The 24,883-nt window shown below is 39.4% G+C and overlaps 1 protein-coding gene across 3 annotated transcripts in view; it reads left to right on the forward strand.

The window, feature by feature from the left end:
- Nucleotides 1–24,883, forward strand: part of SPHKAP (SPHK1 interactor, AKAP domain containing) — a 186,980-nt gene that overhangs the window by 35,851 nt on the left and 126,246 nt on the right. For all 3 annotated transcript variants that reach the window (XM_008259275.4, XM_008259274.4, XM_008259276.4), the window contains one exon: nt 5,210–5,315. In XM_008259275.4, coding sequence (XP_008257497.2) covers nt 5,210–5,315 — 106 coding nt within the window. The remainder of the gene's footprint in view (nt 1–5,209; nt 5,316–24,883) is intronic.

A 24,883-nucleotide genomic window follows, 5' to 3' on the forward strand; every position in this document is an offset into this window, starting at 1 on the left:
ATCTAGCGCTGTCTAGCGCTGTCCTTGGTCCTGAGCACTCCTTGTTGTTTTAGAATTTATAGGTTAATGGGGGGAAGGGAGCAGCACTGAAAATAGTACAAAATTATATCACTTTTTGACAAGTGTTATGACAGCATATGGCTTAGGATGCTTTGGGAACACACAAGAAGAGTGCCTATCTCACTCCTTGGGTTGGAATGGGAGTGGGAATATGTAGATATGGAATAGAAGGAACTGTGCATTTGCATGTGCAAAAGGTCTTGAAGATATGTTGGAAATGAACAGAGGTCTCCTTGGTAAGGGAGGGAGGAAGGATATGCCAGAGGCAGCTGCTAAACTGAGACCCAAGAGTAGCAATATCAAGGAGGAAGGAGAAGGACTAGGAAGAATGTTCCTAAAAGAAGTAACATCGTCATGCACAAAGTCCCAAGAGCAAATGAGAATGCGTGTTCAGTTTATTAGTTGAATTAGTGCTTCTCAAACTTTAATGGTCATATAAATTAGCTTCGTTTAATATCAAAATTCATATTCTGACTCATTCTAGGGAGGGGCTTGAGTTCCTAGGCATCTAACCAACTTCTGGATGATACTAACTTCTGTGGTTTGTGGACAAAACTTTGAGTAGTAATTTTTAGTTAACTGAATTTCCAGAAAATTGGATCTCTCTCTCTTTCTCTCTCTCTCTCCCCTCTCAAAAATTTCCTACTTCCTAGTACATTTTTGACAGTGACCTACTTATTCACAGTGAATGAATCATTGATGGTTGCAGATTGGTGGAAAGATAACACATTTGTTCATAGTTGACATTTTTCTATGAAAAGATTGCTTTATAGAAGCCTGTTTTAAACTTACTATTTATAAGTCTGTCTTTTTCTGAGATTTATTTATTTAAAAGGCAGAGTTATGTAGAGAGAGGGAAAGATAGAAGATGTAAGATCCTAATATACTGGTGTACTTCCCAAATGACCACAATAGCCAGGGCAGGACCAGGCTGAGCTAGAAGCCTGGCACTTCATTTGGGTCTCCCACATGGGTGGCAGGGGCCCACGAAGTTGGGCCATCTTCTGCTGCTTTCTCGGGTGTGGTAGCAGAGAGCTGGATTGGAAGTGAAGCAGTCAGGACATGAACAAGGGCCATATATGATGCTGATATTGCTGGAGGCAGCTCAATCCACTATGCCACAACACAGCCTCCTCAAATCCATTTTTTCTTTCTTTCCTACCTTGATAGATCTCCTCATTGAAACATATTTAACAGTTTCTGCGTAAGATCAGTCTGGAAAAGTTGTTCTTAATATATTTTGTCAACACTCGTCAAAATCATAGGCAAATGTCTCTAGGAAGAATTTGCACTGTTTCCCATTAGAAGTAAGTTACAAGGCTGCACTGTACCTTGACAGTGTTTTTTTAAGTATCAATTTGTACATATCTTAATAAATGTATGAGTTTTATGTCACTGCTGTCCCTACTACCTTCATAACTGCAAGTGTTCTGCCTCTCTGAGAACATCTCTGCAAATACCGTAAATATTCCATCCTAATCTCAACAGGTGGGAAAAGACTGGGCTGTGTTCTACTGTAAATTCACATCTGTATCATGTGATTTAATAGAAAGCCTCCTTATACATCTTTTTTTGGGTGTTAGAGAACTTTAAAGTGATATACCATGTGTCTTTGGAGATGAGAAGTTGTTATTGCTTTCGGTATTGGTGTAGTGCAGGTGTGTCACACTTACTGTTAAGAATGCACTGATGTTTTTGTCCCATCAGGGGCTCTAATTTCTCATTTAATTCTCACCACAATTAGAAATAGAAGGGGTTTTCAAAATGTTCATTGAAAAGGCTTATTGTGGAAAAACAACTATGCATGGATTTCAAAACTTTTTGCACTAAAGTAAACTTTTAATTCCATTCCCGTGATTTTTGGAAGTACCATCATATTGCCATTTATACATACATATTTAAACATATTTATTAATTTATTAATACTGTCCCGGCTTATAGTTAGAACAAATGTCGTGAGCCCTTCTCATAAACAATAAAATCTTCTGCACTTTCATTAGCACCTAATACCTCACAGTCACCTTAAAAAGAAGGACTTTCACATCATCATGCCTCTGGGTAGACTTGTCATGTCTTCCTTTCAATTAGATGTTACCAGTTCTTAAACTTGGAGGTGTATGTGAGGAGTTCTGCAGCAGTTGTCCACACTGTATAAAAGGTGCTTTATCAACAACTAAATCATTTTCAAAGTTGATCTTTTACTTTTACCTATTTTCAAAGTACCCCCATGATTGTGAACAAAATCAGCTCTGCCGGAGTTACTGAGATTCCCTCCAGAGAAGTCAGAGTTCACTGCAGTGCTGTTCCGACTGTTTTGTATCAGAAATGAGCAGCCCTGGGTTCTAGTCCCGGTCGGGGTGCCAGATTCTATCCTGGTTGCCCCTCTTCCAGGCCAGCTCTCTGCTGTGGCCAGGGAGTGCAGTGGAGGATGGCCCAAGTGCTTGGGCCCTGCACCCCATGGGAGACCAGGAGAAGCTCAGCGCGGTGCACCGGCCACAGCGCACCGGCCATGGCAGCCATTGGAGGGTGAACCAATGGCAAAAGGAAGACCTTTCTCTCTGTCTCTCTCTCTCACTGTCCACTCTGCCTGTAAAAAAAAAAAAAAAAGAAAGAAAGAAAGGAAGGAAGGAAGGAAGGAAGGAAGGAAGACAGAAATGAGCAGCCTAACTTCTCAGCCTACCTACTTTCACTTCCTGGGTCACTAACCCTGCCTGTACTGTCCTAAGTGGGGGACGTAAGTCTGGAATGGCCTGGATGGAAGTGATCACTAACTCACCATAGCTAGTTGGGGTACATAGAGCAAGAGGATAAAGAGTTGTGGGGATGCTACACCCTTTCTCTCTAAGTTCCTGCACATAGGACTTGAATGGTTTCTAGAAGAAATAATATAAACAGTTCAAGGTCAAGGTATTATGATCCAGTTAGCTTGGTCTATGGTCTCATCTTCCACATGTATGTGATGTGGAACCTAACAAGGATACCTGTTTGGCTTTGAAGCATCTGCAATTGGCTTTGAGATGAAGTCATATTTAGGTGACAGCTGAAGATGTTATGGGCCCAATATTGTAAGAAATCTGTAAAAATAGGACTCAGAACTTCTGTGAAATATTGCAAGTGACTTCCAGAGCTACAGGAAACGTGCATAGTTTATTCTGAGATGTGATTTGTAAATGAAGAGGCCGAGATCCAGAAAAGCTAGGTGGCAGAGTAGCTAGGTATTAATGGCCAATAAATGGAGCCCATGTCCTCCACTCCCTCCTTCTCCTTCCTTCTTTCCTTGCTTCCTTTCTCTCTTTCTCCTCAGTCAAATAAATATTTTATTTCATTTATGCCATTCTCCTCCTCAAGGTAACAATTACTCAGAAAATATTATGTGAAAATTTAAAATAAAATATATTTTACTTGAATTATTCTGGATGATTTTTGCTGAGTCTATCATTTGCTATATCATGCTATCAATAATCATTTAAAAAGTGTCACCCACAGTAATTAATGAAAATGCCAACAGACTACACTAGGACAGTGTTTGACTTATGGCTAATTGCAATGTGATGAAAACTGACTAATACACTTGAAACATGAGAGTTACATATTAATTAAAAATACACTGGTTATTTGATCTTGTATGTGCTATTTCTATGTGGGTGCAACTGGAAATTTTTATACTTAGTGAAATAAGCCAGTCCCAAAAGGACGAATATCATACCACATGTTCTCACTGATCTGTGGCTGCTATACCTGGCGCTGTGCCAATCTGAAGCCAGGAGCTGGGTACTTCCTCCTGGTCTCCCATGTAGATGCAGGGACCCAAGCACTTGGGCCATCCTCCACTGCCCTCCCGGGCCACAGCAGAGAGCTGGACTGAAAGAGGAGCAACCGGGACTAGTACCCGGTGCCCCAACTGGGACTAGAACCCGGGGTGCTGGTGCCGCAGGTGGAGGATTAGCCAAGTGAGCCACGGCGCCTGCCAAACAACCCCTGTTTTGACTGTTGAGGAATATTTTTTTCATACTATTTGTTGAGCTCTTTATTAGTATAGAATTAATCTTATGTGTATAAAGTTAATTGAAAATAGATCTTAGTAAAAAATAAGAATGGGAATAGGAGAGAGAAGAGGAAGAAGCGTGGGAGTGCAGGTGGAAGGGCAGGTAGGGTGGGAAAAATAACTATGTTTCAAACGTTGTATTGATGAAATGCATGAAGTTTCTATACTTTAAAAAAGTTTCTGGGTAAAAAAGAGAAAAGAAAAATGAAAATTATATACAGGACTGTTAGATCATATTTTTAAAAAGTATTTAAATGAATTATACATGTTTCATGTGGTCAACAACAACAAAAATAAAAACTGTGTAGACTTGAGATGCCAGTACATTTTTAAATTTCAAACTAGCATGTTTTCAGAAGATGAATGTTTAGAAATACTTAAAAGTTTCAGAGGACTTTCTGTATTTGTAAGAGGCTCAGTTTTAAATTTCTAGTCATGTTATAAAAGCAAATTTGGCAATAATTGCCATTTTATCACTTCTTGACAATATAGAGATAACCTCAACGTTTTTAAAGTATTTATACAGTCTTACACAATCAGTCCCACTAAGGCTTGATAGGGATAAAGGGAAGAGTATAAGTAGAATTTTAGGGGCAGAGAAATTAAGGGACTATCTCCAGCCACACAGATGACAAAGGGATAACCTGCACTTTCTAAAGTCCACAACTTTTCATGGTACTATCATGAACCCTGCTTAACATTATGTTTTGCTTTTATTTAAAAATAGCATAGATATTTTATAATGTGTTGACAGAGGGTAATTAGTGTGATAATTGAAAGTACTTTATTTTAAAACTGCTTGCATAAGAAAAGATGCTAACATTGCTAGAAGTCAGATGGATACAATTCTGTGCATCTAAGCACTGTGGAAGGCAGTGGGTTGCAGTTTTATAATCATAATAGGGTAGTCTATCGTGGCTTCCCAATTACAAAAGGGTACCCAACAAAGAAATGTTCATTTCAGTGAAAGGATTTTCAGTGCTTCATGCAATCAGAAAAGATGATTTTGATAAGCCACATGGTGTTTAATTCATACACTTCTAAATATGGAGATGACTCACCGGATTATGCTCTGTTCTCTTTTGTGTTTTGGGGCACAAACAGCAAGTTGGAGTCACCACTGATGTTCGAAAGTTCAGAAGCACAGCAGGGCAGCAGCAGCGGCGGCTCAGGAGGCAGTCTGGGTGGCTCCATCACAGCCTGTAAAAAGGTAACCTTGCCTTATCCTACTTTCTTCTCACCAGATGAACTTAGACACTACTTGAGTTCAACCTCTCAAGCACTTTTTCTGACATCAAAATATCTATAACAAGCAAATGACCCACATTTTCCCTTCCCAAATAAGTCCCGGTGACATTAAAACATGACCAGAAAACTTGAGCAGTTTTAAGAAGCAAAACCTGACAATCACAAGCCCCCATTATTATCCCCCGACAACCCCAATTTCTTCCCAAGGACCTCTTCTCAACCTCACCGATTGCATCTGCTTTCCGAAAATTCCTCACAGGCTTTGAGGACTTGTGACAGTAAAATCAATCACAATTAATTAAATCAATGAAAAATCAGAAAATTTATTGAATTAAAAGTATGTTATGGAAAATATAAGAACGGAAGGAGGAGAGTAGGTGGGAGTGTGGATGGGAAAGAGGGTAGGGTGGGAAGTATTATTATGCTTTTTTTCCAAATTTTTTTTATTTATTTGAAAGTCCGAGTTCCAAAGAGAGGGAGAAACAGAGAGAATCTTGCATACAATTGTTCACTCCCTAGATGGCCATAAAGGCCAGGGTTGGACCAGGCTGAAGTGGGGAGCCAGGAGCTTGTTCCAGGTCTCCTACAAAGGGATCAGGGATCCAAGCACTTGAGCCATCTTCCACTGCCTTTCCCAGACTATTAGCAAGGATGTGGATTGGAAGTGGAGCAGCCAGGACACAAACAGGAGCCTATATGGGATGCTGGTAGTGCAGGTGGCATCTTTATCTGCTATACCACCACGCTGGCCCCTCATTATGTTCTTAAATCTCTAATATGAAATACATGAAATTTGTTCATCTCATGTAAATTTAAAAAACTTCAAAAATACAAAAAACGCCTTCCAAAGTCTGAGTCTAAGAAAATTTCATGACTGTTCTCCTTTTGTTGTTTTCCTAGAGTCTCCTTGACTTATGTTATTAACAGAAGCCAAATTACATTTCTGAATATCATATAATAATCTTACTTTAAAACAGCTAGCAAAAAAAGTTGCCATTTGAATAACAAAATCACTCAGCTACTTCATTTTCCCAATCAATCCAACAAAAGCCTAGAAACATAAAGAAAAATACCCAAGGTTGGCCACCTGATATGTACATCATTATTTGACACTGATTCCAGAAGAGAATATGTTTCTTCTAACCCAAGCACAAAGGAAGTCACACTGGATTATTTCATTTATTGCAAAAAAGTAATTATAAAAATATTACAGATGTAAGTTAAGCCAAATTCTGATACCAAACATATTGCATATGTAGGTAAACTATGTATAAGTATCTAATATGCAGTTTAGATATATGTATTATATATAAATATATTATTATGTACACATAATATGAGGGATCTTCAAAAATTCATGTACATGTGTATTATATTTTAAAGTATGGGATTCAACCCTTTTTGTGCCAAAATAAACTTGTCTTTAGTACCATTTTCCATGACTGTTTTGAAGCCCCCTCACATGTATCCATTTCTTGATTACTGCATCTGTTAAGCAGCTATGCTTATCCTATGGTTGTATGGCTTCCATGGATCTTCCAGCTTGCAACTATTAAAGAAAGTAACAGATACCTGCACTAGAAATTAGGTAGTCATAGAAAAGTAGTAGTAAGCATAAATATTTGCACACATTCTTCTGCACATGTTCTGTGATGTTATTCTTCCATGTCATAAAACTCCTATGGAAGAGTCAGTGCTAGAAATTTTAGTCTTTAATGCAGAAAACTGAAGAAGTATCATTGAAAATGATTTTGAGTTATTTTTGAAAGAAATAAAAAATAGCTAAGGTCTCTAAGCCTTAGGCATATTCTATTAAATTCTGTAGCTACATATTATAAAAGCTTCACCAGATGTTTTAAATTTCACAAAACTGAACATTTTAATTCATTCTAATTTTTAAAATAATTAGATGCTAATTGATTAGAGCTTGTGTAGTATTTTTAAAATATGTTTTATTTTTCTTCATTTATTTGAAAAACAGACAAGCAGAGATCTCCCCTTGATAGTTCAGTCTCTAAATGCCTGCAAAGTCCAGAGCTAGGGCAGATTGAAGTCAGGAGCCAGGAACTCGATCTGGGTCTTCCACGTGGGTACGGGAAGGCCACAATGTGAGTCATCACCTGCTACCTCCCAGAGTGCACATTAGAAGGAACTTGGAATCAGTAGCTGAAGGGTCTTCACTGAAATACCAAACACCCTCCCTGTGCAGTATTTGAAAGGAATTAAACCAGATTCCCAGACCTTGACATCCAGTTCTATCAGAATAATTTCTATCAATAAGCATACAGCCGGCGCCGCGGCTCACTGGGCTAATCCTCCGCCTTGCGGCACTGGCACACCAGGTTCTAGTCCCGGTCAGGGTGCCGGATTCTGTCCCGGTTGCCCCTCTTCCAGGCCAGCTCTCTGCTGTGGCCAGGGAGTGCAGTGGAGGATGGCCCAAGTGCTTGGGCCCTGCACCCCATGGGAGACCAGGATAAGTACCTGGCTCCTGCCAGCGGATCAGCGCGGTGCGCCGGCCGCGGCAGCCATTGGAGGGTGAACCAACGGCAAACGAAGACCTTTCTCTCTGTCTCTCTCTCTCTCTCTCACTGTCCACTCTGCCTGTCAAAAAATAAAAAAAATAGTAAGCATACAGCCCCAGCAAAATAATTTAATATAGATATTAGCAGACTGAGACATTTAATAATTTATGCTGTTATCTCAGCAGAAGTTATTTCTCTGGAATAGAGACAGTCATATTCATTTCTTTTCAAACATTCATGTTCTGAAAATCCTGAACTGACAGAGCTGTTTAGGCTGTCTATTAAAAAAATTAAAACTGACACTCAGTCATCAATTCTAAATGACTTCCTCAGTGTGTGTTAAGACATATAAATATATTTACATATAAGAATTTAAAATGTAAATGTATTCCCACTCATTCCACCATTATTTCTTGAACAATTATTAGTAGATTGAACCATACAAAATTGCATTTTTACAGATCAAAAATGAAAAACTGTAGGAAGTTCCTTATGATTCAACATTAATACATTCAGAACTCTATTATATTTGAAGGAAAAATATGAGGGTAGATAAAAAATGGCCCCCAATTCTGAAGATTTCATAGCATGATTTGGTAAATAATAATTGTTTCCATTGTGAAAAGTCAGACAGTAATTCATAAGTTAGCTAATTATGTAGCATAACTATGTAATATCTCAAAATATAAATTAGGGGACAGCAAGTGTTATGAGTATTAAAAGCTAAGACAATAGAGACCTTAGACCTGAAATTGACAGCAACAAATTCAGCCAGGAAGTGGATCTTAATTCAGATTTGAATGGATGCTGAAGATATACAACCAAATTTATAAAGGGCTGCTACAAATTAATGAATTCAAAACCTTTCTGAATTGGTAATATATTTTTTAATATCCATACTACATTTCTCCCAAACTTAAACAGTAACTGCATTTAAGGGACTATTTAGTAGTTGTGTGCAATGTGTCAGACACCATGCAGGCTGCAGTTGTTTATTTTCCTTTCAAAAGAGTAGCCCACTACTTTCATTTCTCTTTGCATCCAAAATAAGACCCTCAAGAAAATGACATTCATTATTGAATGATTTCATGTGTTTTATTATTTTATATGTAACATTCATATTACTGCAACCTGATTTCAGTGATAATTGATCCATGTTTTATCACAGATAATGGGACTGGGGGAGAGGACGTTTATTTTATAAATGCACACATACTGGATGTTCTGTAGGAAAGAGGTAACAAGAACAGTTATGCCTTACAAGTAGCAAGGCTGTCCAGCTGAACCAACACTCTTCACAGTCAGTCTGCAATATGACTAACAGGGATCATTGAAACCTATTGGCAATTCCCCAGCTTCATTTCATGTAGTAGTTTCCTCTTCTTCCCCAGCAAGCCTGCTTTTCAGAACTGAAATCCAGCTAAATTAACTGGTAGAAGAAATGAAACAAGAGTCTAGAAGATAATGAATTAGTTGGATAATTAGCCTCTGAAAAACTGAAAGCCGATTGAATTTACGTTTTTCGAGTTTTTAGAATCCTATGGGGGATACGATTGCTTTCATTCCTTTTTGTTGTTAGAGAGACAGGGTCTGGAAACTATAGTTATGAGAAAGGAAAAAGACATCAGTGGACTTATTTGAAGGAGGAAGTCTTCAATACTTGAGCAATTGCTTTTCCAGAGAGCTGAGAGAACAAGACCACAGTAACAGTTTCCATTGAATGCCTTGGAAGATTGTTAATAGACCTATTTTTCTCCCAACAATGCTCAGGTGTACAAAATAAGCTATATGGCCACCCTAGCTGTGGTTTCGGAATTATCTCTTCTATCCCTCTCCTCTTCCTTTTTAGGAAGTAGGAAAATTATCACACAAATCCACACCAATGTATTAGTGATTGCATAGAGCTTACTGTAGTGGTGACAAACAAAATATGCTTGCCCCCTTCTACTGATAACCTCTTCCTTAACTGATGTTGATAATTGAGCCTATTGAATCTTGACTTGACCTAAGAATTCTACTTATTCCAGAATTCTAAGCAAGCATTATCAGTCCATCACAATTAAAGCATGAGATTACCTGTGCCATACTAATTTAATTGGCACAAGGACCTAGAGAAAGTTTTTGTGTGATTCCCCAAAGTAATACATTGATATGATGGAATTACAAAACACTGGAACAAAAAAAAATTGGAGAGTTGATAGTTGAAAGAGGACTTTAGAAATTCTTCCCAGTATCCCTAGAATTGTAGCTGCCATAGGCATTTCTCTTTCCATTAAATGAGCTAAATGCCTATAAATGTTATTCTTTGGTATTTGTTAAATGTTAAGTGAAAGGTCTTAATAAAAGCTTTATTATGAATCTAATCTTGTTATCTCTAAAGAAGCAGTGGGATGTTATGTAACAACTCCAAATTTAGAATCTAAAGACCTGAATTATAGCTAAGGTTTCTCTTTTTACTGTGTGATTTTAGGCCACTGGTGCCACCCTTTTTAACTCAGATCCTTTAGGGTTAATGTGTTGCTCACATAAGAAAAAGTTCAGGTAAGTCCTTGTCTCATATGCTTAACAAATATCAATTGATCTCAAGTAAATGGTCTTTACTCAAGACAAAACTCACTTAAAGAATTTTAAAACTAATATGAACATAACATGTGATGTGTCCTCTTCAATATCTATTAGATTTCCTTCTACTTTGAAAACTTTATATTCAATGTCATGTTTCCACAATAGCTGGACATTTTCAATCCATGCTTTACTTCACAGACTGAGGATTTACTATTTAAGGTACAGGAACCAAGTTCCTGAACAGGATTGATGTGAGGAAAGAATTGTTGGAGAAAAATCAGCACCACAAATACCCTCTCTTTTTATGTCATGTTAATTAAATCCTCCCTAAACTTGGACTTATCAAAGGCGGCAGACTGAAAACTCTCCAGTTTCCCAGAGGCAGAGTTTGATCTTAATATGACATCTGATCAGCTCTTTGAAGTTTCAAGAGCATTCTTCGCCATGCCTGACCCCCCTTTAAACTGAATTAATTTTGCTGTCAAGCATGCCACAGATCTATCTGAAGAATGACAGAATGGCTGTCCCTTGATGTTTCATCTTATTCTGTAAAATACACTTTCATGTAAGCCCATCTAAGTCCTCTTTGTGAGGACATGTAATTAACAAAGGCAATTCAATTAATGTGTGCAGTCATGGGCATACCATTTGGGAGGCTGTTTCAGAATCCAATCCATATCTCTAAAGACATTCTATTCAGTTATAATTGTTTTGGACAGAAGTTGCAACAATATTTCTAAGAAACGAAGATGCACATTCACTGTGCTTAAAATCTAGCTATGGCGGGAGAGTTATGGTAGAGTCTGCATTTGTTGAAGTCATTTCCTTCAAGGAAGGAAGTAAGGGCTTTAAAAATACAGAATTAAATCAAAATCAGCATAATTGAACCGTATTAATCTTCCTAAAGAAGGAACACAGTAGAGTGTCCACCAGTAGTGTATATCGCTTTCGGCTCTATAAGCTCTCTCTTCTGATCATGTAGTCTGTTGGTGATCTTCAAGTCTAGCTAAAGGAGAGGCTCTATCAGAGGGTGGTGTATCTTTTTTCAAAGTTCTAGGCACCCTTTTGTTTTTTTAATCACAAGAGCAATCAACAGCATTGAAGAAGCAGGGATATTTTAAAGAAAAGAAATATTATTGTCTTACAAAAGGAATTAGGAGACCTAATATAGGAATTCTAAAGAGAATTCCTTACAGCAAAGAGATACTGGAATCTTTTCAGTTAATCCCAGGAAGGATATATGTGGGAGGGATAGGGCAAGGGAAGGGGAAACCTGTATATGGACATTGGGGGAAGAGGAAAAAGAGCCCACACGAGATGCATTTGGAAGCCAAGGTTAAGTCCAATTCTAGGACCATGGGGGTTGAACTGAAGAATAAGCTCTATTTTTCCCCAAGTTTTTCATGAGAGGGGTATCATTAAAACCATTGAGATGGGCTGTTTAAAGCTAATCCATGCTTTACTTCACAGACTAATCTGTGGTAATCTCAAAGTGTCAATTCACTTCTATAGATTACCTTTTATGTACTCTATTAGTGACCACAGATCAGGGAAAACATATGGTATTTGTCCTTTTGGGACTGGCTTATTTTACTCAGCATAACGTTTTCCATTTGCATCCGTTTTGTCGCAAACAGCAGGATTTCATTTTTTTTTTTACTTTTGTGTAATATTCCATGATGTACATAACCTATAATTTCTTTATCCAGTCTTCAGTTGATGGACATTTGGATTGATTCCATATCTTAGCTATTGTAAATTGAGCTGCAATAAATATTGGGGTACAGATAGATTATACGATTATTTGTATTTTATATGTGAAGAAGCTAAAGCTCAAGTGAAATAAAAAAAAAAAAAAACATTGAGAACAGTGACACAGCTCAGCAATTAAGCCTATGGGTCTAGATTCAGCCCAGTTGCATCTAAGCAGTCAGCCATAAAAATTCCCCCTGGGGGCAATTCCACTGACTGTCTCAGGACACTTCTGTGTGCCCCCGCATCTAGGTACCTTCAGGACTTCACAGAATGCAGATAATAAAGGCTTCTGGCAGGGACTTATTTCCTCTGCCTTCAGCAAAAACAGGTCAACAGGCTGAGTGTCTTCTCTTGCTTTTAAGATGGAGAGAGCCACACTGAAAAGAGGCAGGAGCTGTCTGTGCTACACAGAGACTTCATTCTTTGGAAATTGTTGATGCAGTGACCCTATGTGGGAACTTGGTTTAAAGCTATCCATTTTGGCTTATCTCGCAGTTGGAATATGATTCAGCTTCTTATTCCATAAGTCAGTGTGTTGGAGCACTTCTGTTCTGAACTCTGCCCCCCACCCCCTTGCTTCTAACTATCTTGCTATATTCCAATGTGCTAGCCTTATTCTGTTCCAAATGGCTCAGTTCCTTGAGCATTCTTTTTGCTAAGTGTAAAGAACTCCTGGAAGGATACTGTAGTGCCTTATCTTTTTTTTTTCCTAAAAAGTAGGGCTTTCAACACCCAAAATAACTTAGAGCAGTTTGCAGAACGGAGGGTGATGCTGCACTATTGGAACTTGGCAAGTGACTTTTTCTTCTAAATTATTGCTGTTATTACAAATATCGCTATCCAGAAATTGAAAGAGTATTACATTTCACAAATATCTAATCTGGAATCCAAAATTAACCTTTTTTTTTTAATCCTTGGATATTTTCAGAAAGACTAGCCAGCTCTCTAATAACAAGACTTAGGCTGTCTTCTCTCTCCTTTCAAAGCCTCATAATGGTGGACCATTAACCACTAGTCCTCATTGAGCCCATCTTCCCCTCGTTTGTGTGCCCACACTTACAAAGATCATCTCTGCTTTTTCAGAAGGAGACCTCAACTGAAAGACATATATCAGAGTTCATCCACTTGATGGTGGAGAGAATTCAAGAAGTAGGTGTACTCCTTAAACTATGTGTCCACCTGCATAAGTCCTAAAGGATAGTTACTGTTTCTTTAATATTTATTTATTTAAGAGCCAGAGTTACCAAGAGGCAGAGAGAGAGAGCGAGATCTTCTGTCTTCTGGTTCACTCCCCAAATGGCCACAACTGCTACAGCTGCAACAATCTGAAGCTAGGAGCCATGAGGCTCCTCCAGGTCTCCCACATAGATGCAGGGGCCCAAGGACTTGGGCCGTTTTCTACTGCTATCTTAGGCCATAATAGAGAGCTGAATTGAAAGTGGAGCAGGCAGGACTCTAACCAGTGCCAATATTTGATGCTGGCACTGCAGGTGGCAGCTTTACCTTCTACACCACAGTGCTGGCCCCGAGGTAGTTGTTTTTAATACTTTCTTCCCAACAAGAGCCTAAGAAAAGAGAATTTTCACTTGCCTTTAGTTGTCAAAAGCCAAAGGCCTTTCACTGTCTAACTCTGCCTGTGGAAAAAAAAAAAAAAAGCCAAAGGCAAGCATCAACATTTTACTGATAGATGGCCATTAAATGCACTGGTCCACAAGCAAATTCTGTGTTCCTCATTTTTTTAAAAGGTTTGTTTTTATTTATTTTAAAAATAGAGTTACAGAGAGAGATAGAGACACAGAGAGAGGTCTTCCATCTGACTGGTTCACTCCCCAAATGGCTTCAAGGGCTGGAACTAAGAAGATCTGAAGTCGGGAGCCAGGAGCTTCTTCCGGGTCTCACACATGGGTGCAGGGGCCCAAAGACTTGGGCCATCTTCTACTGCTTTCCTAAGCCATAGCAGAGAGCTGGATCAGAAGTGGAGCAGCTGGGTCTTGAACCGGTGCCAATATGGGATGCCGGCACTGCAGGCAAGGGCATTAACCCGCTGTAACACAGTGCCGGCCCTATCTGTGTTCCTCATATTTACATGCCTACACAGAAGAATCTAAATCAACAGCAGGTTTTAATGCTCATCCTTTATTTTCCTTCACATGTTTTTTTTCCTATACTTTTCCTAACATTAAAATAAAGCATTGTACTGGCTGTAAATAGCAATAGCAATGAAATAGCAATTAATCAGGTGTCTTCTATTTTCATGTCTCACCTGACACTGTTAAAACCATTGCTGACTATTCATCAATTATAATATATTTGCATTTCCTGAATACAAGTGGTTTTACAACTCTAATATTTAATACTTTATCAAACTTGTCAAGTTTACATGCAAAAAGCCCTGAACAGCTTTCAAAACATTCATCACTCAACTGATGACTGTGTGATACAGAAGTAGACATGTAGCTGGATACATGTCTTAAATACTTTTGAAATTTTAACTGTTACATAAAATTGAACATTATGGAGTACTACGTGGTGTTTCAATACATGTACATTTTGTATAATGTCCAATTGGATTAAGATAAATCTGTCTCCCCAGACATTTAACATTTACTTATGGTAAAACAAATTCTAAATTATTTCCTTTAGTGTTTTTTTAGAGCAATAGATGATACATTATTATCCATTCATTCTACTGTGCAATAGAACACCAGGACTTTTTACTCCAGTCTAACTCTAAGTGAGTACCTGCTATATGACCTCCCTCGTTTCTCCCTGTCACCTGCACGCCCCAGCCTCTGGCAACTCCATTATACTCTTGACTTCTATGAGATCAACTTTTTAGATTACACATATATCATCATGTGATCCTTGTCTTTCTGTGCTGGATTTATTTCACTCAATGTAATGACCAAAAAAATGATATTTCATCCTTTTATAAATGATTGAACAGTATTCCATTGTGTATAAGTTCCACATTTTCTTTATCCACTCATCAGTTGATGGACTCTTAAGGAAACACATTAAAATTTATTTGGAACCAGGAACCACAAACAAAAGATCCTGAATAGCTAAGGAAATCTTGAGCAAAAAGAATGACACAGGAGGCACTATAGTGCCTGACCTTAAAATACATTATAAAGCTACAGTAATTGAAACAGTATGATATTGTCATAAAAAGGCACATTGACCAATGGAACAGACCCTATAAGTAAACCTACACATCCAGAGCCAACTGGTCTTTGACAAAGATGCTAAAAACATGCCTCTTTTCAATAAATGATACTTTTCCATAAATGAAACTTCTTAACCAATTCCAATCAGTCTGTGATTATCATTGGGCCCTTAAACAATTTTTATGACAACATTGAGTTATTGTCTAGCTTCCAGGATGCAAATAATTGAAAATGAAAAGTAAGGAGACATTTGTGACTATACAGAAGCAAGATGGTTCATTTTTTGACACATGATGATGCACGCTGGCACAGGCTGGCATACAGATTACATACACAGGAGATGTTAACTTCAAAGAAGGGGTCCTTTTTTTTTTTCATTAAACATCTCCATTTTGTACTCAGATACCTACACCCTTATGTGATGCTTTTCAGAGAAATACGCTCTATAAATCATTACATTCCATGTTTATGTACCAAAAGTTGGCTTAGTTGAAACAGGTACATGTTGATAAAAGCATTCCATAAATAAAGATCCTCCTTCTGGAAAAACGGTGAGCTTTTGGGAGGCCAGGCATTAGCGTGTTGGTCGGGAGTCATGGCAATGCCACCTTCCTTCTTTTCTGGAGTCAGCCCTCTCAGCACTTCGCAGCCAGGCAGGAAGTGTTCACTGCCAACCATCTCGCTCCCAGCCAACTCTGCCTTTCTTCTGGGGGCTTTCTAGACTCCTCCTCTTTGATAAGGGAGCATTGTTTCATTTCATTATTTTCCAAGGCCTTTCTAGTCACCCATCACAAGGTCTTCAAAAGTCCATGGGTACCAATAGAATCATACAAGACTGCTCTCTATCCCCCTGAGCAGAATTACAGCCCTACAGACCATGTCCTATGAGTAATACCATTACTCATAGTTGGAAAGCTTCTCTACTGCTTGTCAAAGGAAGTTAATGCATAAGAACTCAGGTAGCTATCCAGTAAAATTATCATTAAGAGGAAAGTGTTACCTTACCATTTAATTAAACCTTCTGAGAAATGGAGACTAAACTGCTGAGTTTTCAATGCCACTTTTTTATTCCATATAATAAATTTTTTTTCCCAGTTCATGTCATTTTTTTTTCTTCTCTATAATAACTGTGATGCAAAAAGGCAATTCGTAGTCTACCTATGGAGTAATGGAAAGGTATTATATCCCACAGAGGAAATTCAAAGAGTGTAGCATTTTTAAAATGTTTGTTAAGGCATAGGCTAAACTAATGTAAAGCTAAGTGCACAAAATTACACAAAATCTTCTGATTTCTAGTTTTGTGTGTGTGTGTGTGTGCGTGTGTTAGCCTTTTGAACTATTATAAAACTTTAAGTCAGAAATTAAGCACTAAGGCAATGCCTCAACTTTCTAAAATTATAATAAATGCATTTTGTAGAATCTTAAGGTACTTCAAAATATTAGAGATTACCAGCCCAGCTCAGCCATGGATTTCTTTTCATTGAAAGTTAAAAGATTCTGTTCCCAGACTGTGAAAATCCTTTCCTATTACTTGACCCTCACTCAGTCTGTACCAGCCAAAATGAGTTTATTACTGCTCTGAAAATGCACCAAGACCACTCTGCTTTGAACTTTTGTTCTTGCCAATGACCTCTGCCTGAAACAGGGCTCTTTCCTCAGGCAGGTGTGTGACTGGTGCCTCTGAAGTAGCATCCCTCCCTTCTTTACTCCTTCATTTGGATTTTCTTCACAACAGTCTTCATTATCTGACATACATATGTTTACTGATGATGTGTTTGGCTGTGATCTGATCGCCCCCAACAGAATGGTGATGACTGTGCCTATTTTGCTGTTTTTCATGTCTGGATTTCCTAGTTCAGTATACAGTGCTTGGTAAAGCCAGCAGGTGTTCAACAAGTACTGGTTAAATATTTGAAAGAAGAATTGAAATTTTAGTGTGGATGGTATTATCTTTCTCTTATAATGGCATTACAAAATTAGCATCACATATAGAATGTAATTAATGCCTTTGAATAAGATTTGAGATGATGTAGAATGCTGGTTAGATTTTTTTAATTTTAAAAGTAACTTTTAAAAGGAAAATATATATCTTTGAAAAGAGAGTTCCTACCCTTTTCCTCTCCCTCTCTCTCTTGCTCATCCCTGTCTCTGGCTTTTAAATAAGTAAGTACAAATTTTAAAAATTATAAATTGAAAAGCAAATATTGATAACAGTAAGTGCTGACAAGAACATAGGGCACTTGGGTTCTCATATCTTGCTGACAGGAAAGGAAGCTGGCAAGCTGCATGTCAGAAGACAGCTTGTCAGTTTCTTATACTCAGAAAGTTACCACATAAGCTAGCAATAACTTACCCATGGAAAATAAAAACACATATTTAGGCAAAACAAAAACAACTTTAGGAAAATATTTATAGCAGCTTTATTTGTACTTTCCCCAGACTGGAAGCAACTCAAAAGTCCTTCAATTAGTGAATGAGTTTTTTTTTTTATCTGCTTACATAAACACAATGGAATACTACTCAGCAATAAGATAAAAAAAAAAACTGCTGCCACACAACAATGTAGACAGATGAAAATCAAACTCATGATAAGTGAAGGAAACAGATCACAAAAGGCTAGATACTAAATGATCCAAATATGCAACATTCTAGAAGAGGCAAATTTTCAGGGTCTGGGACTTGGGAGACATTTGATTAAAATGAGCAGCAGGGATTTTGTGAACAATAGGCCTTTGTATGTCTTGATTAGACTGATGGTTGCACAATTATGTGTGTTGTTCAAACTCATAGAACTTTACGCATAAACAAGGGTGAGTCCTATGGGGATGTGGCATCTTTGTTAAGAAAATGTTGGCAACAGAGAGCTGCCATTATATTGAAGAACAATAGTTAATAGCATCTGAGTCCTGGCTTCATTCTCATCAGCTCTTTGCTATCTTTACCATTCACTGTTCAAACCAAACTACTCACATGACAGTCTTGCGTAAGGCAAATAGAATTGAGTTTTCTAGAGAGAGCCTAGAACAGCATCAGATGCCTGGAGGCCTTCTCTGAAGCTTGCTGACCACTCGTGATGGGCTTCCCTGGTCCTGGGGTGTGTGTGTGTGTGTGTGAGTGTGTGTGTGTTTGAACCATATCCAAACCATACCATTGGGTGAAGTGCAAAGTGCAGTGCCTTAGACATTGACGCTCAATAGCTATTCATTAAATAGTTACTAGGTAAAAGCTGAATTAGGACCTGTTGTGAAGGATAAGCCATAATCTGGCAATAAACTCATAAAACTTTGGCCTCACCAATAGTAAACATTGTTCTTCCTTGTTTCCTGGTGCCTTGCATAGTTTCTGATAGGACTAGAAAGTCTTCATTAGGTGCATACCGGGTTAACTAATTAAAGCTAAATTCCTGGAAGATGCTTACACAGCATCAGTTATATTATTAATTATAGCTACTGTGTGTGACATATAAAATATTCAGATATTTTTATTCATTATTTCTAACATCTTTAAAATCCCTCATTGTGAGTTCAAGAACATCACCTCATTTCATAGGTGAGAAAACTGAGGTTCAAGGAGATTAAGTGACTTGCCTTATCTACTCGGTTAATCAATGGAAAAATTAGAATTTGAAACCAGGTTTATTTCCAGGTTTGTGTTCTTGATTGTAATTTGGTCTCAGGGAGCAACTTAGATGTAAAGGGGAAGGAGGAAGGAGGACAGAAAGACCAAGAAGGAAAATACGATGCAAACGATGAGGGCATCAGTGTCTGCCCTGGCTCCTCTTGCTTTCCTGCCCAAGTGTCATCCCTTCTTAGTCCTTTCAGGCTGTTGTAGCAAAATACCTTAGACAAGGTAATTTGCAAACAACAGAAATTTATTTCTTGTGGTTCTAGAGGCTAAGAGTCCAAGAGCAAATTAACAGGAGATTCAGTGTCTGATGAGAGCAGATTTCTCATAGATGGTGCTCTCTTGCTGTGTCCTCTGGGCAAGACTGCTCTCTCAAAGCTTTGTAACCAGGACACTAATCCCATTCACGAGAGTAGAGCTCTCCTGACCTAATCACTCATGAAACACCACCTCCTTTTGTCCCCAGAAACATTTTATTTAAGGTATACAAACTGCATGACTTTCATAAATACATACCACCCCCACTCCTACCCTTCTCCCTCCTCCCTCTCCTATTCTCATTCTTATTTTCTACTAAGCTCTATTTTCAGTTAAGTTCAACTGAAATGCCCATCTCTTCATACCAACACTTTGGAGACTGCATTTTAACACTGGGAAAGACACACACATCCCAATCCCATGCTTATCTCTTCACAATATCTATGACAACTTGTAATTACATGTACATTTCAGTGCTTCATTATTTACTATTAGACTTCCATGTCATTGAAAGTCTTAATTACAGAGAGAGAGGGAGACACACACACACACACACACACACACACACACGAGAGAGTGAGAGCGAGAGTGAGAGAGAGAGAGAGAGAATCTTTCATCCACTGGTCCACTTCTCAGAGGCCTCTGATAGCCAAGATTGAGCCAGGTTGAAGTCCATGTGGATGAGAGGGGCCCAAGATTTGGGCTGTCTTCTGCTTTTCCCATGCCATTAGCAGAGAGCTGGATTGGGAGTGGATCAACTGGGACACAAACCAGCACTCATATTCATTTGGGATGCTGGCATTGTAGGTGGAAGCTTTACCTGCTATGGCACAGTGCTGGTATCATATTTTTAGCTACATACTATGGACACCAATCTGTGTTATTCACCATTGTACTATTTGGACTGGTCCTTACCTTGTACACTGTAAAATTTTTGCTAACATTAAGTGTATTAAACGAAAAAATGAGCTTTGGTGAGCAGACAATAGACTATACATAAACAAAAAGATGTTCCAGATGACAGAGGTTTAAGCAGGTGTAACTGATAGAATTGCTCTGTCATCAACTACAAACAGAGTCCAGGCATCTAGTTTCTTTTAGTAATAGAAACTGGGGAGAGAGGGAGATTTTGTTTAGACACAAAGAATTGAAGATGATAGTAGGAGATTCGAGAGTAATAACTAACAGAAAGTGAAAACCCGAGCTTCAGAGAAAGGTCAAAGCTGAAGATAGAAGTCAGTGAGTCATCCCTCCAGGCTGTAATCAACCCCTGAGAGTGCCTGAGCTCCCAGGGAAGTGATTCAAGGGAGCACAAAGAGCAACCCACAGGAGACCAAACCATTGGGAATACTTACCTTCAGGGCACTGGAGGAGGAAAACTTGTTAAAAAGAGAGACACACATCCTTCCCACCTGCTCCGTGCCACCGGAAAGCTCTTATTTGTCTTTCAATATCCTGGCCAAATACAAAGTCCCTTGTACCTCCTCCACCCATGGAGAATGAGCCACCCCATTCTTGGTGACATCTGACTTGGGTTGTCATTGAACAAAACAGCTGCTTTCCTTTTCACAGCCCTAGAGTGCTTGTTTTCCTGTGCTCGAGTTTGAATTCCAAAAGGGCAGATGCCATTTCCATTAACTTTAATAACCCCAGTGTCTAACATCAAAAGAGCTCAATGAACATTTGTTGAGTGAATATTGACTCAGGAAGGAGAGTTGAGAAGCAGGAGGAGAAAAATGAGCATTGCACATCACAAATCATAAAGGAAGAGAAATTGCCAAACGTTGTGAAAAGGTCAAGAAAATGCTAAGGTGGCAAAAATATTGTCTAAACTGACTCTGATACTGATGGCAATCAGGTATCAAAAGCTCAGCTGTTTGCAAACATCCTCTTATTTGATCCTTGAAACAATCTTCTGATGGCTTTAGGAGTTCTCATGCAATGGTTGCACCATCTAAGTTCCACAGAAGTTGAATGACTAACCCAAGCTCATTCAGTAAGTGATGGAATAGAATTTCAGTTCAGGCTCCAAAACTCTCCCACTAGCCATACATTACTGTCCTCTCCAGTATCTCCAGTATTAATAACTTTTTAAAAAATTTCAGGAATTTCTCAACAATGTTTAGGATCTTTTTGCAGGTAAGTCGAAGTCTATGCCACTATATCCTCCATCTCATACCAATTACTAGATTCCTGTAACTTGATTCTCTTTATAAAAGGGAAAGAAACTGCATCAAGGTGCAAGAAGACCATCCTTCCTTATTTAGCACATTCACAACTTTTTAAAAAAATTTATTTATTTACTTATTTTATGTATTTGAATGTCAGGGAGACAGAGATAGAGAGAAAGCCAGAGACAGGGCAGAGATAGAGGGAAGGAGAGAGGGAGAGAGAGAGTTATCTCCCATCTGCTGGTCCACTCTCAAAGACCTACAACAGCCAAGACTGGGCAAGACAGAAATTACAAACCTAGAATTCAATCCAAGTCTCCCACATGGGTAGCAGAGACTCCTTTGGGTCATAGCGTCTTCTGCCTGGAATGCACATTAGGCGGAAGCTGAAGTCATCAGGAACAGAGATGGGACTTGAATCCAGGCATTCTAATATGGCATGTGAGTATCCCAAGCAGTATCAACCACTGCACCAAACGCCTGCCCTGACACTCATAAAATGTTAGCAGAAAATGTGCCATTATCATCTTGAACTTGTGAACACACCACATATTCACTATTAGCTCTTAATCTGAAATAAGTAAGGCTGGGAATAAAAATGGCAGATAATTGAGTCATTGAGACCCTGGCAGTTTTCTCTTTTTCCCTCAAAAATGCCTCTCTCAACAGGGAGATAATATTCATAAAGCATTCGACTCTCAAGCACGTGTTCTTCCTGCAAGCACTCCTCTGCTTCTAATGATTATCCAAACCATTAAACCAAGAGCTTTTTACAGGTTAGAATTGCTTAACCTATGAGTAAAATGCTAAGTGGTTCTTGAAAGCCTGAATTTCGGCTCTGAATGTATTTGGGGAGGCAGAGGCCAAAAAGAGTGAAAGACAGAGGGAAGAGGAGAAGTATAGGATGTTTGGGGTCAAAAGGGCCTTCCTTCACTTGATTGAATTGTCTACAAAAGACAAACTGAGATTGGGCACAGCTTCAGGGACTTAACGACATGGACAGTGGACAATGACTGGGGACTGGGACTCTGTCTAGGGTCCTGAGGGAGGGGTGGATTAATCCACAGACTGCGACTTGGTAGAACCCAAGATAAGAAATTGTAATTTCACCAACAAGCAATGGAGCACTGCTTCAGTGTGTAAGCTGAGGCTTGAGAGCCCAACTCAAATTCTAGTTCTGTACAAACCAGTAAACAAATTATTGATTCTTCTAAGCCTGGGATAAAGAAATAATCATTTTAAAATCACCAGTGTTTATTGGGCACTTACTATTTTCCAGGCATTCTATTAATTTATATATATATGTGTGTGTGTGTGTGTATATATATATATATATATATATCTCTGCAGGTCTAGAGATTTAATTCATATAATGTATATTATATATATTATGGCCTCAGCTCAGAGATTTCTCAATAAATGTAGTATTATTTGGTTAGTAATTGGAGTACATATGTTTCAAATAATTAAGAATCCAAATGTCAATTAAATTTATACAAAGGATACTTTATTTTAATTATTGCTGTAATCAGTTGAAATATTATTTAATGATGATGGATGAAATTAAAGCTTCAAAGTTACATAGTAAATCCAAAGCAGTTCTGTTCAAAATATTTCTTCTTAAGCATCAGAAGATTTAGATTCCCTTTTACTTGATATATTTTTAATGTTTAATAATTTATTTATTATTTATTTTATTTGAAAGGCAGAGAAACATAGAGAACCATTTACTGATTCACTGCCAAGCTTCCTATGATGGCTGAGCTGAGCCAAGATAGAGCCAGAAGCCATGTGGGGAGCAACTCGGACTAGACTAAGTTACTCGAATTAAGACTTATTCTATGCATCTGCTCTCCCACAATATGGCGCTGGGGAGGAGTAAACAACTTCTACACAGGTGCCTCCAGTTCTACCAATAACCTGCAGGAGCTGATCCTGCTCCTGATTGGAGGAGAGCAGCGTGCTCGGCGTGTGGGTAGCAGAGTTGGGATTGGTGGAAGAGGACTATAAAGGAGGAGAGAGACGGCATGCACCAGGAACATCTGAAGGAACATCTGAGCAGCCCCCGAGAGAGCCGGCCGGCGGTGTGCCGCTCCTCCGCGGAAGTGGGGAAAGTGGCAGGGGGAGCCGCCCCTCCACGGAGGTGGAGGGGTTGGCAGCCAACCCGGGAAGGACCAGCAGCAAACCCAGGAAGGGCCAAGCAGACAAAAGAACAGCGCAGGGTTTAGTGTCATTCCTCCACGAAGAGGGGGAACGACATAATGGTGCCGTGACTCGGATATGAAACCTAGGAGGGAAGAAGTGGGAAGAAGCAGGAAAATACCGGAGAGAGAGACTAGCAAAGAGCCTAGGGAAAAGCCGGACGGAAAAAGTGCCGGGAGAAATCTAGGGTTGAAAGTGAACGTGAAAGCAAGAAGAAACATAGACTCGGATACGGACTACGGGGGGAAGCTAGGAGAAATCTATGGTTGAAAGCGAAAGTGAAAGCTAGAAGAAACAGACTCGGATACGGACTGTGGGGAGAAGCCAGGAGAAATGAGAGAGAAATATTGTTGGAAGAAAGTTAGGAAAAGTACCGGTTAGAGAAAAATATAAGCTAGGGAAAATGAAGGCGCGGGGGTAGGCTGAAGCGGAGACGTAAGCTAGGTTGCAATTCGTCAAGTTAGCCCGGGGAGCAAAAGGCAAAAAAAAATATACCGGAAGCAGAGACGTAAGCTAGGTTGGGATCCGTCAGATTAGCCTGGGAAGCAAAAGACGGGAAGCCAAACCGAAAAGCGGAGATGTAAGCTAGGTTGGAATTCGTCAGGTTAGCCCAGGGAACTTAGACTGAAAACTAACTGGTAGCGGAAACGTGAGCTAGGCCGTGATGCCCGGGGCGCAAGTAGATAGGAAAGCGCAGGGCTGGCGCGGAGGCCGTGGTGCGGGCGAGAAGGGCGCGGAGACTGCAGAGCGCGCGCGAAGCTGGGAAGCCGCGCAGATGAGAGAAGCGTGGGCTGAAGCCGCGCAGAGCCGGGAAGCCGCTGCGGTGCGGGGCGCTGAGAAGCCGCTGCGGGGCAGGCGCCAGGAAGCCGCGGGGATAAGAGAAACAGAAGTATAGAAGTAAAATGAGAGAAATAGGAATGCTGGCAGATAGAGGTAAAATAGGAGAGATAGAAATGCCTGGAGATAGAGAAATAGAGAAAAATAAGGCCTCCCCACAATATGGCAATGAGAGGGCTCAGATTCGGTCTGCCTGATTAGTAAGGCGATAAGCACCTGCAGGCAAAGTATGCGCTGCAGGTCACCGAACATAGGCACGAATCAACATCAATAAGTCTCCCCACAATACGGCAATGAGAAGGCTCGGATTTGGTCTACCTGATTGGTAGGGCTTGTAAGCACCTGTGGGCAGGCAGAGCAGAGCATGCACCACAGGGCACCGAACACAGACACGCATCAGCGCCTAAAAACCTCCTCACAACATGG

The sequence above is a fragment of the Oryctolagus cuniculus genome, chromosome 3 (genome assembly GCF_964237555.1).
Source record: "Oryctolagus cuniculus chromosome 3, mOryCun1.1, whole genome shotgun sequence".
In the NCBI taxonomy this organism is placed as follows: domain Eukaryota; kingdom Metazoa; phylum Chordata; class Mammalia; order Lagomorpha; family Leporidae; genus Oryctolagus; species Oryctolagus cuniculus.